Source organism: Lampris incognitus, chromosome 9, assembly GCF_029633865.1.
Source record: "Lampris incognitus isolate fLamInc1 chromosome 9, fLamInc1.hap2, whole genome shotgun sequence".
Classification (NCBI taxonomy): Eukaryota; Metazoa; Chordata; class Actinopteri; order Lampriformes; family Lampridae; genus Lampris; species Lampris incognitus.
Window position 1 is genome coordinate 15906574 of NC_079219.1, and position 12769 is coordinate 15919342.

Here is a 12769-nt window from a genome sequence, read left to right on the forward strand (position 1 = left end):
ACGCCCAGAGTGTTACTTTTAATCATTAACCCATGTTTGTATAATTTAGTTAGCTCTGTGTGGGCTTCTAGGCTGCTAGCATACATAACATACCTGAGGTGGATGGGGCAACGAGAGATGAACTACGAGCTAGCAAGTCGAAAGCTGTAAATTTCTCCGCCTGTATCTGATGCCAGAAAGATCGCTTGTGTTTCCACCCTTACATGCAAAAGACTTGTTGCACTTGTGGCAACGAGCTTTGTCAGCATCGACTCTAGCGTAGTATAACCAGACTATTGAACCGTTTAGTTCTCTCCATCATTGTCACTAAGAGCAGGCTCTGTGTGTGTGTGTGTGTGTGTGTGTGTGTATATGTGTGTGTGCGCGTCTGAGAGAGCGAGGCAGAGAGCTGGCCCCGCCCCTCGGCTCACACATACAACAGGCTCCGAGAGAGAGATCTCTCTTCTGGATCGGGAATAGTGAAAATGCGTCACAGACAAATCCCTTAACTTTACTGCAAATTAGAAAACAGAGTTGGTGAGATAAAAGGTGCAAGATAATGTTAAAATGAATAGGAAATGTATTTTCTTAATTTCTCCAATACTGATAGCAGAGCCATTAACATCATAGCTTATCAATACTACAGTCTTTAAAGTGATACTGACATCAAAATCTGAAAATTCCTATTGATAGGCTATGTTCCAAGTTGGAATGTGACCATGGAGAAATTCAGTGGCCAAAACAGCGCGTCTGCGGCCACTCGAGAGAGAGACCTGTGATTGATTGTAGATGGTGTCCAATGACAAATTGTGCCGGTGGATAGGTAGACACCAGTCAATTTGCATATCGTGCGTGTCCGCAGTGAGATGCTATAAAACCACGGAGAAGCCGTTCTTTCACCCCCTCCTGCTAGCTACTTGGCTCGAGTTTGTGCTATTTTGCTGAGACTTTATTATTGATCTTGCTACGACATATTGCTATCTATCTATCTATCTATCTATCTATCTAGTATCTGTCTATCTATTTATCTAAATATCTATCATCTATCTATCTAACAGTTATTTGTATCACCAAATCCTCCTCCTCGAAACTGTAATCCTCACAGAGGATCTCTCTCTCGCTCACGCTATCCGACATTTTTGGTAAATAACAAGTGATGAGCGGTGCCGAGCCCCACCCACCCAGGAAGACAGTAGCCAATAGCTTTGAATTCATAAAACAACACCTATTTTCGGTTACGATTCAAACTCCCAATGTTAAAAAAATGTGTTCAGAAAGGGCATGTCAGTCTCTCTTTAATAATTTAGCGCCGGTTCCCGTTTAATACCGGGTTTCGGTGCCCATCCCTAGAGCAGAGAGTAGTAGATTCAGTGGCTTAGGCGTAAATGCATCCTACACCATAAGCGTGACCCCAGCCTCAGACAAGCACGCTGCAGTTAAGCACGCTTAACGCTCAACCGTGTCTGAGCAATTTTTGCCACCTGGCTAGAATCGAAGTCAGAGTACGATTATAATACTCGATATGAATGGTGGTTTAAGTATACCGATGTTGTGCTAATCTATTGAATACACAGGGAAACAAATGGGCACTGACACTTGGATAAAACGTGGATAACAATGACAGTTTGAGACAGGATATGACAGGAGAGAGCTGTAATGTAAGGTTTTTACCTTTGGGTGTTTCAGGAGGTAGTCCTGACACATGGCAAGCACTCTGTCTGACCTTTGTTTTCCCAGGGTCAACATGGACTTCCTAACCTGTTCCTGGACCTCTGAGTCTTTATCATTAGCTGCATCCAGTAAGGCCAGGGTGACCTCTAGAGTAGAAACACAAAGAGAGTAGAATCACTGGGCACAAACAGGGACTGCTATTGCCAACGTCACCTCCAGAGAGAAACAGTAGACACAAAAAACCCCCCACTATAGTAAGTAGATAACCAGCTGGTCACTGTGGGAGGAGAGCAGAAGAGACAGAACCATACACAGAGCAGTCAAGCTACAGTGTATGCCAAGAAGACGGGTTCACTTATCGAACAAGTGCCTCTCTGTTCTTTTAGTAAAGCCCAAAAACACTTTTGCATCCAAGTTCAATGTCAAAAACAGCAACGACACAACTATTAGCTTCAGACGGGAACATGCTCTCTCCCCCAACCATGTTAGAGGTTGCAAGTGAGGGAGTGGCAAGCTAGAATTATCTCGTTTTGTAAGTACTGCACTAACATTCAACAAAATGGAGCAACTTCGCTTTTATTCAATGCTTCCACGGCATTCTGTAATCAATAATAATAAATAATCAGATTTTAATTAAATACAGCAATTACAACAATAATTTGGATCTCGGTGGTATGTCCAACAGGACATGAGGCAACTTGGGGTAGAGAACAGCAATGGGTAAACACTGGAAACAAAAACAAAAAAAAATAGAGAGAGAGAGAAAAACAGCATAAGCAAAACAACCAAGTCCTGCAACAGGAAAGAGAACCCGTTAATAGAAAACGTAGTTATGTTACAGCATGGCATAAAAAAATACTGAGCAGAGCAAGGGTCAATGTGAACACAAAGCTCAGCAGGACAACCAAAGGCTTTTAATTAGGCCAGCTCAAATCCAGTGGGTCTTCAAAACATTAAAAGCATGTCAAACACATTCAATCTGTTCAGACACTCAAAACACATTCAGATACATCCAGCAGAGCTTAGTTTGAGGAGAAGAGAAGAGAAATCAAGAAATTACTCACGTTCCACATCTGTCTCATCCATGTTGGATGCGAGAGGATTGGATTCCTGAAGTCTGTGCCCGAGGACGAAGCTTCCTCTTGGGGGACTGATGGGTGGTGGCTACCTAGAGCTAAGCATTAACAAAATGGCAGTCAACTCATCTGATGAACATTAATACTCCCTGAGCCATGCATTTCCTTTTTCATGATGCCCCCCCCCCCAACAAGGTTGAGATGTGTCACAAGATGCAGCGAATGCAACTTCATTAGGCTCCATGTCGATAACTGCAGAATATGATCCTTATTGTAGATACGTAGATATTGGCAGTGCATATCTAATCAAGTAGAGTGCATTTTTTACATACAAGTGGTGGACAAATACAGCAACGCAGTGATTCATGAGTCACTATTTAGTGATGAAGTGGCACAAAACTGTCAATGTCTCACGATCTGGGGACCTTCATATGAACGGCCTCTACGCCTCAAATTTTCACCCCTAATTCCGTGACTTGCTTTCCTCCAAAACATGAAGTTAGTTAAGACATAGCGTTTTCTTTGTGGGACTTGCCCAACCTGGACAAATCACAAAAAATAGATCAACCTTCCAGGAATAAAGACCACGAGACACTCGAAATGACTTAAAAGCCATTACACCGTTGGAGCTAAAACAGAATTAAAAACATTAGGCCAACAAATGCAATTAAGCCCCATGACCCCAATTACACCCTGGGAACAAGTCAAAACAGGAAATTCAGGGACTTTCTAAGATGCCAACAAATTCAGAAAAGTGCACAATAATTTTATCAGGCATCTTATGCAGTACAAAAATAGTGAAACAGAGAATCAAGTCAATTTTATTTGTATAGCCCATTATCACAAATTACAAATTTGCCTCAGTGGACTTTATAGCAACACAACACCCTGTCCTTAGCCCCTCGCATCGGAAAAGGAACAACTCCCTAAAAAAAACAACCTATAACAGGGAGAAACCTCTGAGAGAGCAACAGAGGAGGGCTCTCTCTCCCAAGACGGACAGATGTGCAATGGATGTTAAGAGCAGTACTTTAGACAAATTGTGAAAATGTGGGGCCCTTAATGTTTCTCTAATGTTACACGTATTATGTCCACTTACGAGTTCAATTAGCAAGATCACACAACGAATACTACCACAAACAATACTGGTGGTTATTGATTTATCAATCTTTTCTGGAGACATTTGCCCAAGTGACAGCGTTAGGCAGCCTATGCTTTATGGCAACCAGCACCACTGTATGGTTTGACTATAATTGGGAATATTTACATCATTTCAAGGGTCTCCTGCAAGGAGTACTGATCTCTAACGGACTCAATTAATATAACATACTGAACTAATCCAGTCAGCCGGTCAATCAGTCAATCAATCAGACCCTTGCTTGCATCTCATGAGCAGCAGTGTTCCACGGTGACACGTTCGCAAAGCAACAGTGCGTCAGGATTTTTAAAGCACATTTCACGCAGCTTTCCCTCTTCGTTCACCTGCACCACACAACCACACACCACACGCAAACTAGGCGATGGATTAAGCGTTGCCATTAACCAACAGCCGGCTTTGACCTTCTACGACGGTCAAAATGCGAAGCAGCCGGTGCAGATAACGCCGAGCTATCACATATCAACAGTCATTAAACTACACGTATTTAACACGACAACCCACTCCGGCGGTAACTTCGGGCAGAGCTGGGTTAACGTTAGCCGACACTGGCCAAACGCATCAAGTGACGACTACCAGCAACGACGTTCGCAGCAAGCCGGCAACGCAACGTAACCGACTGAGTCTTTCACCGCCGCACTATGTTTAGGGGTTGGTTTCGGAAGAATCAGCCTGCTTTAGCGGCAACGCCACCAAAGCACAACACGTTACCAGTCAGCTCGTTTAGCATTTGCTGCTACGGAAGAGCGAGTGTCCTCCAACATCACAGCCTGGCAAAACACAAGTCTGCCCGCTCGTCACTGACCTTACCGACGGCCGCTCAGCTTGCCGTAGCCGGTCACCCCACACGGCAACGCTGCGTGATGCTTTGCTTTTTAAAGCTGTTGGACGGAGGGTTTTTCTTGCCCGCAGTTGGTTAAAGAAATATCCGTGCGCGTGTGTGTGCGCGCGCCTCTATCATTGCAGGTGTAAACACGCCTGATCATGTGCCTCCAGTCAGCAGGAATGTATCATGGAGTGGGCGGGGCCATCTGGGCTCTGTCATCATAGAACCGGAGTATGTAGAAGCAGTGTTCAAATTTTTGTGGGGTTTTTTTGTTTTTGTTTTTTTGCATTTATGGTGATTAATTGACAGGGCAGACGAGGCAGACACTACAAATGAGGAGATTAAGAGAATAGGGGAGGATATGCAGATATGGCTCCTATCAGACCTGACCCTACATGGTACATGCTTAACTGCCCCCATCCTCATAAAAAAATCATGTCAAAAAAGTGCTCAGATGTGGGGTTGGTTGGGTCCAAAAAAATCCAACTATGGATTTTTGTTTTTTTAGAGCGAATTACATCCATTATTTACCGATCCTTCCACCAAATTACAAGTTGTAGTATCCTGGAAAGTATAGTATTTATGTATGTATTTGAAAGCAGGGGTGGCTCCCTTTATCCAGAGGCGGGTTTGGGAGTGGGTTGGGGTGGTGGGTCATTTTCCTGCAATTTAACATATTTCCATGCACGCAGTAGGCTTAAAAAACTGGGGTTTGATTTTTAAATACTATAGTGGAAAATCCACTTTATAATAAAATCCAATAAATGTTATAAGCATAAATTTTATATTTTTTCCAGTGACAGCTCATGGCCATTTACCTGGTTAGGGCATCAGACTCACATACTGTACGCACACAGACGCAATTACTATAGGTACGCACCTCCAACCTATGTCCATAATTAAAATGGAAAAACAATGTCAATATGAGCTACACACAAAGACATCTGAAAGACGACAAAATCAATTCTATTAGTATTCATTAGTATGACATGACTCTCATTTTGACCCTCCTCTTGCCCCTACCTGTGATTTGCAGATCCACTGTGTTAGGCCATGGGCCTTATTTCATCTTTAAATTGCACCCGTAGTTATTACTTGAGGGTAATTACTTTTAGTTTTGTTTTGTTTTTTTGTTTTTGGATTTCCCCCCCCCCTTTTTCTCCCCAATTGTACTTGGCCAATTACCCCACGCTGCTCCACCCTCTCTGCCGATCCGGGCAGGGCTGCAGACTACCACATGCCTCCCCCGATACATGTGGAGTCGCCAGCCGCTGCTTTTCACCTGGCAGTCAGGAGTTTCGCCAGGGGGACATAGCGCGTGGGAGGATCACGCTATCCCCCCCCCCCCAGTTCCCCCTCCCCCCCTGAACAGGCGCCCCAGCAGACCAGAGGAGGCGCTAGTGCAGCGACCAGGACACATACCCACATCTGGCTTCCCACCCGCAGACACGGCCAATTGTGTCTGTAGGGACGTCCGACCAAGCCGGAGGTAACACCGGGATTCGATCCGACGATCCCCGTGTTTGTAGCGTTGCCTGCAAACATGGGGATCTCTACCAACGCTACCAGGACGCAAAATTACTTATTTAATCAGAAAAGGGAAAAGGCCACGTTTTGCTTGCAGAACTAAGAAAGTCTACAAAACACATGTTTGGAATAATAATCTAAATTACTTTTATTTCACACCCATCATCCTACCTGACCTAATTTGAGGTGCACTGCGTCCTTCTGCATTAAGAAAAGTTCTACAGGACACTCTGAGAAAAGAAAAGCTCTCAAATGTATTACTGACCAGGCTATTAAGAGCCTGCAAAAGAAATGGCATAGTGATCACTGAAGCTATGGAAGATAATTAGGCTGTGAAATAAATGTGTCCTTGCCAATGTATCTCTGGGGTGTCTCAATTCATTGCCCTTCAGTCATTGTAGATGCTCCCATATCCACTTGGGATCCCACTTAAAACTGTTCACATAATCTCAAATAAATATTGTAAGCTTGTCTGCTTTCAGGTTTGAAGCATTGTGGCGAGTTTCCCCTGTTGGGGAATTAGAAAGTCTTTCGACCTTAATGTTATAATATCGAAAAACTGGCAAGTCTCAAGGTTTCCTCCCCAGAGGTGGAGGACATGCTGGTTTCACTCTAGTTTGCCAGTAGGTGAGAATGTGTTTCCTGCAATGGACTGGTGTTCTGTCCATGATGGGTTCCTGCCTTGCGTCCGACCCCTGCCGGGTGTTAGGTTCGAACCCGAATGCAGGATTCGCAGACAGGGAGGTTTACAGTAACAGCCAGTTTAATGACCAAACAGGCAGGGGTCAGTACACAGGGAGTCAGTCCGAACAGACTACCAGATATATGCAAGGGCCAGGAAGACAAGCAAAACAGGTTCAAAGCACAAGTTCGAGTTACCGGGTTTTCAGTCCAAACGCGAACGGATCCGACAAAGTCAGGTAAGGGGGAAAAAAGGTTGAAAAAACAAAACAGGCTATGACTCCAAAACCTCATAGACAGGCAGAACTAGTGGATGCTGGATTGCTTGGCTTTACACTGCGTCCTAACTGAGTGTGACGCGAGTGAGTGTCAGTGACAAAAGTAGTTTGATTGTTTTATTAGAGGTCCAAGCAGAGGGGGTTTGGGGCCATGCGTTGCAAAGTAACGTGGCTCTCAGTACCAGCGGTGCTGGGAACCCTTTTGCAATTGCTCAGATTATTATTATCCATCCATCCATTATCTGAACCGCTTATCCTGCTCTCAGGGTCGCTGGAGCCTATTCCAGCAGTCATTGGGCAGCAGGCGGGGAGACACCCTGGACAGGCCGCCAGGCCATCACAGGGCCCACACACACACACACACACACACCTAGGGACAATTTAGTATGGCTGATTCACCTGACCTACATGTCTTTGGACTGTGGGAGGAAACCGGAGCCCCCAGACGAAACCCACGCAGACACGGGGAGAAGATGCAAACTCCACACAGAGGACAACCCGGGATGACCCACCAAGGTTGGACTACCCCGGGGCTCGAACCCAGGACCTTCTTGCTGTGAGGCGACCGCGCTAACCACTGCACCACCGTGCCGCCATTATTATTATTGTTGTTGTTGTTGTTGTTCCATCGGTAAATGTGACACTGCAGCATACACTGTAAAAGTTATGTATGTTACATTTTCAGGGGAGGTATAGAATGGTACACATGTCAGACACAAAAAATGACACATGTCCACCAGCAGGTAGCGTGACAATCAAGGTAAGCGTGTTTTTGCCTGTAACTCCCACACTGAACATCTCAGCAAGTTGAACCAGTTCATCTGTACACAACATTTACTGAGAGAAACCTTTCATCAGTCGTCTAAGTGGCCCCTTCAGTCTCAGCTGACTGCAGGTATCCCCACCCTTATAAACTATCAGTCAGCTGAGACTGATGAAACATTCCTCCACTTGTGTGTGCTCTGAGCCCCCGGGTGTGACCTGCGCAGGCGGCTTGGACCCCATTAATACCTGGCTGCAGGTCTAGTTTTCTATTGGAATGTCCTGGCCGTGAGTGACTCAGCACAGTGCTTTCTCTCTCTCTCTCTCTCTCTCTCTCTCTCTCTCTCTCTCTCTCTCTCTCTCTCTCTCTCTCTCTCTCTCTCTCTCTCTCTCTCTCTCTCTCTCTCTCTCTCTCGCTCGCTCTCGTCTGAGGCCAAAGCTGACCTGACTGGGTTTCCGGAACATATAAAAACCTTTTTTTTCTCCATACTTCCCGTTCAAATGACTTCGGTGCTTCGCAAAAGCCTTATAATGGCAAGAAAACTGGGCTTATCTGTCCGTGTGTGTTTGTATCTGTCTGCTGCTGTTCTCACATACTACTCAGCTTGTCAGCCTAATACTTTTTGTGCATAGTTACAACTGAATGATTCATGACCTCTCGTGGCTGTGAAGATTCAAAACTTCTGAATAAAACTGTTTTATACTGCAGTTGAGTGCTAACTCCTCAGCTGTTTTTGTTTTTTTTTGCCTAAGTCTAAGCACTGGAGAAGGGTGGATACACAGGCAGTGCCTCCATATTTTCCGTTCTCCCGGCAGATGAAAAAAGAGGTAAAGTCCGTGCACCAGAGAAGGGGAGATACGCCTGGCAGGGATCTGCACTCTTCTGAGTGCACTCTTCTAGTTGTTTCAGTTTTTAATTAAGGGAATGAATTGCTTGGATTATTTCTATGTTGAGCTGTCCATGATTCTGAAAGTGCACATAATGCATTTAAGTCAAAAAAATTAATGATGCAAACCAACTTGAATCACTTTTTTCTCTTCTCTCTCTCTTTTTTTGTGTAGGGTAGGGCCTCACATTTATGGAAGCCCATTTTCACCACTAGTACTGTTGGCCAGCAGGATGCCAGTGGAAACAATGCTACTGGCAAAGGGGAAGGCGTGTCCAGAGGCAACAGGAGAGGAGGAAGGGTAGGAGTGTGGAGGTGAGAGTCGGAGTTGAATATTGGCACTATGACTGGTAAAGGGAGAGAGCTGGCTGATATGATGGAAAGAAGAAAGGTAGGTATACTGTGTGTGCAAGAGACCAAGTGGAAGGGGAGTAAGGCCAGGAAGCATCAGAGGTAGGTTCAAACTCTTCTACGTTGGTGCAAATGGGAGGAGAAATGGGGTAGGGGTAATTCTGAAGGAAGAGTATGTCAAGAGTGTGTTGGAGGTGAAAAGAGTGTCAGACAGAGTGATGAGTCTGAAGCTGGAAATTGAAGGTGTGTTGCTGAATGTTATCAGCGTATATGCCCCGCAAGTTGGGGGTGAGATGGAAGAGAAAGAATTCTGGAGTGAGTTGGATGACGTGGTGGAGAGGGTACCCAAGGAGGAAAGAGTGGTAATTGGCGTGAACTTCAATGGACATTTTGGTGAAGGGAACAGAGGTGATGAGGAGGTGATGGGTAGGTATGGTGTCAAGGAGAGAAATGTGGAAGTACAGATGGTGGTGGATTTTGTGAAAAGGATGGAAATGGCTGTGGTAAATACATATTTCAAGAAGAGGGAGGAACACAGGGACGTATGAGTGGAGAAAAGTGCACACGTGTACTATATCTTACGCAGGAGGCACAATCTGAAAGGGATTGGAGACTGCAAGGTGGTGACAGGGGAGAACATAGCTAGGCAGCATTGGATGGTGGTCTGTAGGATGACTTTGGAGATCAAGAAGCGAAAGAGAGTGAAGGCAGAGCCAAGGATCAAATGGTGGAAGTTGAAGAAGGAAGACTGTTGTGTGGAGTTCAGGGAGGAGTTAAGACAGGCACTGGGTGGTAGTGAAGAGTTGTCGGATGGCTGGGCAACCACTGCAGAAATAGTGAGGGAGACAGCTAGGAAGGTACTTGGTGTGTGATCTGGACAGAGGAAGGAAGACAAGGAGACTTGGTGGTGGAATGAGGAAGTACAGCAAAGTATACAGAGGAAGAGGTTGGCAAAGAAGAAGTGGGATAGTCAGAGAGATGAAGAAAGCAGACAGGAGTACAAGGAGATGCAGACTAAAGCAAATAGAGAGGTGGCAAAGGCAAAGGAGAAGGTGTATGGTGAGTTGTATGAGAGGTTGGATATTAAGGAAGGAGAAAAGGACTTGTACCAATTGGCTAGACAGAGGGACCGAGCTGGGAAGGATGTGCAGCAAGTTAGGGCGATCAAGGATAGAAGTGGAAATGTGCTGACAAGCGAGCAGAGTGTGCTGAGAAGGTGGAAGGAGTACTTTGAGGGGATGATGAATGAAGAAAATGAGAGCGAGAGAAGGTTGGATGATGTGGGGATAGTGAATCAGGAAGTGTGGTGGATTAGCAAGGAGGAAGTGAGGGCAGCTATGAAGAGGATGAAGAGTGGAAAGGTAGTTGGTCCAGATGACATACCTGTGGAGGCATGGAGATGTTTAGGAGAGATGGCAGTGGAGTTTTTAACTACATTGTTTAACACAATTTTGGAAAGGGAGAGGATGCCTGAGGAGTGGAGAAGAAGTGTATTGGTATCGATTTTCAAGAATATGGGTGATGTGCAAAGCTGTAGCAACTGCAGAGGTATAAAGTTGATAAGCCACAGCATGAAGATATGGGAAAGAGTAAAAGAAGCTAGATTAAGAAGAGAGGTGACGATTAGCGAGCAGCAGTATGGTTTCATGCCAGGAAAGAGCACTACAGATGCGATGTTTGCTTTGAGAATGTTGATGGAGACGTATAGAGGAGGCCAGAAGGAGTTACATTGTGTCTTTGTGGATTTAGAGAAAGCATATGGCAGGGTGCCGAGAGAAGAGGTGTGGTATTGTGTGAGGAAGTCGGGAGAGGCAGAGAAGTATGTAGGAGTGGTGCAGGATAAGTAGGAGGGCAGTGTGACTGTGTTGAGGTGTGCAGTAGGAATGACGGATGGGTTCAAGGTGGAGGTAGGATTACATCAACGATCAGCTCTGAACCCTTTCTTGTTTGCAATGGTGATGGACAGGTTGATAGATGAGATCAGGCAGGAGTCTCTGTGGACTCTGATGTTCAAGGATGATATTGTGAGCTGTAGTGAGAGTAGGGAGCAGGTTGAGGAGAACCTGGAGAGGTGGAGGTATGCACTGGAGAGAAGAGGAATGAAAGTCAGTAGGAGCAAGACGGAATACATATACGTGAACGAGAGGGAGGACAGCGGAATGGTGAGGATGCAAGGAGTAGAGGTGGTGAATGTGGACGAGTTTAATACTTGGGGTCAACTGTTCAAAGTAAAGGGGAGTGTGGAAGAGAGGTGAAGAAGAGAGTGCAGGCAGGTCAGAGAAGAGTATCAGCAGCAGAATGGTACCAGCAACAGTGAAAGGAAAGTTTACAAGATGGTAGTGGGACCAGCTATATGTTGTACGGGTTAGAGTCGGCGGCACTGACGAAAAGACAGGAGATGAAGCTGGAGGTGGCAGAGTTGAAGATGTTAAGCTTTTCATTGGGAGTGACGAAGACGGATTGGATTAGGTACGGATATTTTAGAGGGACAGCTCAGGTTGGACGGTTTGGCGACAAAGCAAGAGAGGTGAGATTAAGATGGGTTGGACATGTGTGCAGGAGAGATGCTGGGTATATTGGGAGAAAGATGCTGAAGATGGAGCTGCCAGGCAAGAGGAAAAGAGGTAGGCCAAAGAGGAGGTTTATGGATGTGGTGAGGGAGGACATGCAGGTGTGACAGAGAAAGACACAGAGGACTGTAAAAGATGGAAATGGATGATGTGCTGTGGCGACTCCTAATGGGAGCTAGACGTCAAGAATTGTATCTTGCCATTTTAATATATTAATAATGTTTCAATTCAGACATTCATATGAATAATTTGTGATTAGCAACATAGAGAATGGAGTGTGGACTGCACTGGCAGACCGTCTCATGTGATTAGAAGATTAGTTTTGGTTCACTGTTCTTTTGTTTCACAAGCAAAAGAAAAAAAATCAACGCTTCATGGCACAGATCTGCTTTCACTGAGAGTCTCTGAACAGAAACCACCACATGGAAAGTTATAGTCTTATAAGACAGAAATAGGGGATGAAAACAAGATTTTGTGCATCTGTTGGTGTTAGAAAAGTTCTAAAAAGAACAACAACCATTTCATAGGCACACAAACATCACGCTTTTCTACAATTCATGGCTTTTTATCAAATGCAAACCTGTTACAATAAGTGTATATACAGATCATGTACAGTGTTCATCGCAGTCTCCCTGCCTGCCTCCCAATGACTACTGGGATAGGCTCCAGCATCCCCACAACCCTGACCGCAGGATAAGCAGTTTGGATAATGGAGAGATGGATTAATATCGCCATGAAATGGGCAAACCCTTGTAAAAAACTGGGCATGAACATTCCTGGAGACTTTAAGCAAATTTTAATCAGCTGAACGTTTCCTCTTTTTACCACACAAAGCAACAATAAATGTAGGATAACTGTTTAGAATCTTGTACACACATGCACAGACATATGCACCGAACATCTAAATGATCTACAGTGTACACTGAATGTGACTGTGAAATATTGATTTAAATGTGAATTCCCTAATGAAGACAATGTGTCAGTATGTTAACAGTATGTTAATCA

At 44.9% G+C, this 12769-nt stretch overlaps 1 protein-coding gene across 1 annotated transcript in view; it reads right to left on the bottom strand.

The window, feature by feature from the left end:
- Positions 1–4782, bottom strand: part of mroh1 (maestro heat-like repeat family member 1) — a 47584-nt gene extending 42802 nt beyond the window's left edge. The window contains exons 1-3 of the mRNA XM_056285718.1: positions 4688–4782; positions 2715–2824; positions 1651–1796 (exon numbers count right to left, since the gene is read on the bottom strand). Of these exons, the coding sequence (XP_056141693.1) occupies positions 1651–1796; positions 2715–2736 (168 nt within the window). The 5' untranslated portion in view covers positions 2737–2824; positions 4688–4782. The remainder of the gene's footprint in view (positions 1–1650; positions 1797–2714; positions 2825–4687) is intronic.
- Positions 4783–12769: the final 7987 nt, after the last annotated feature.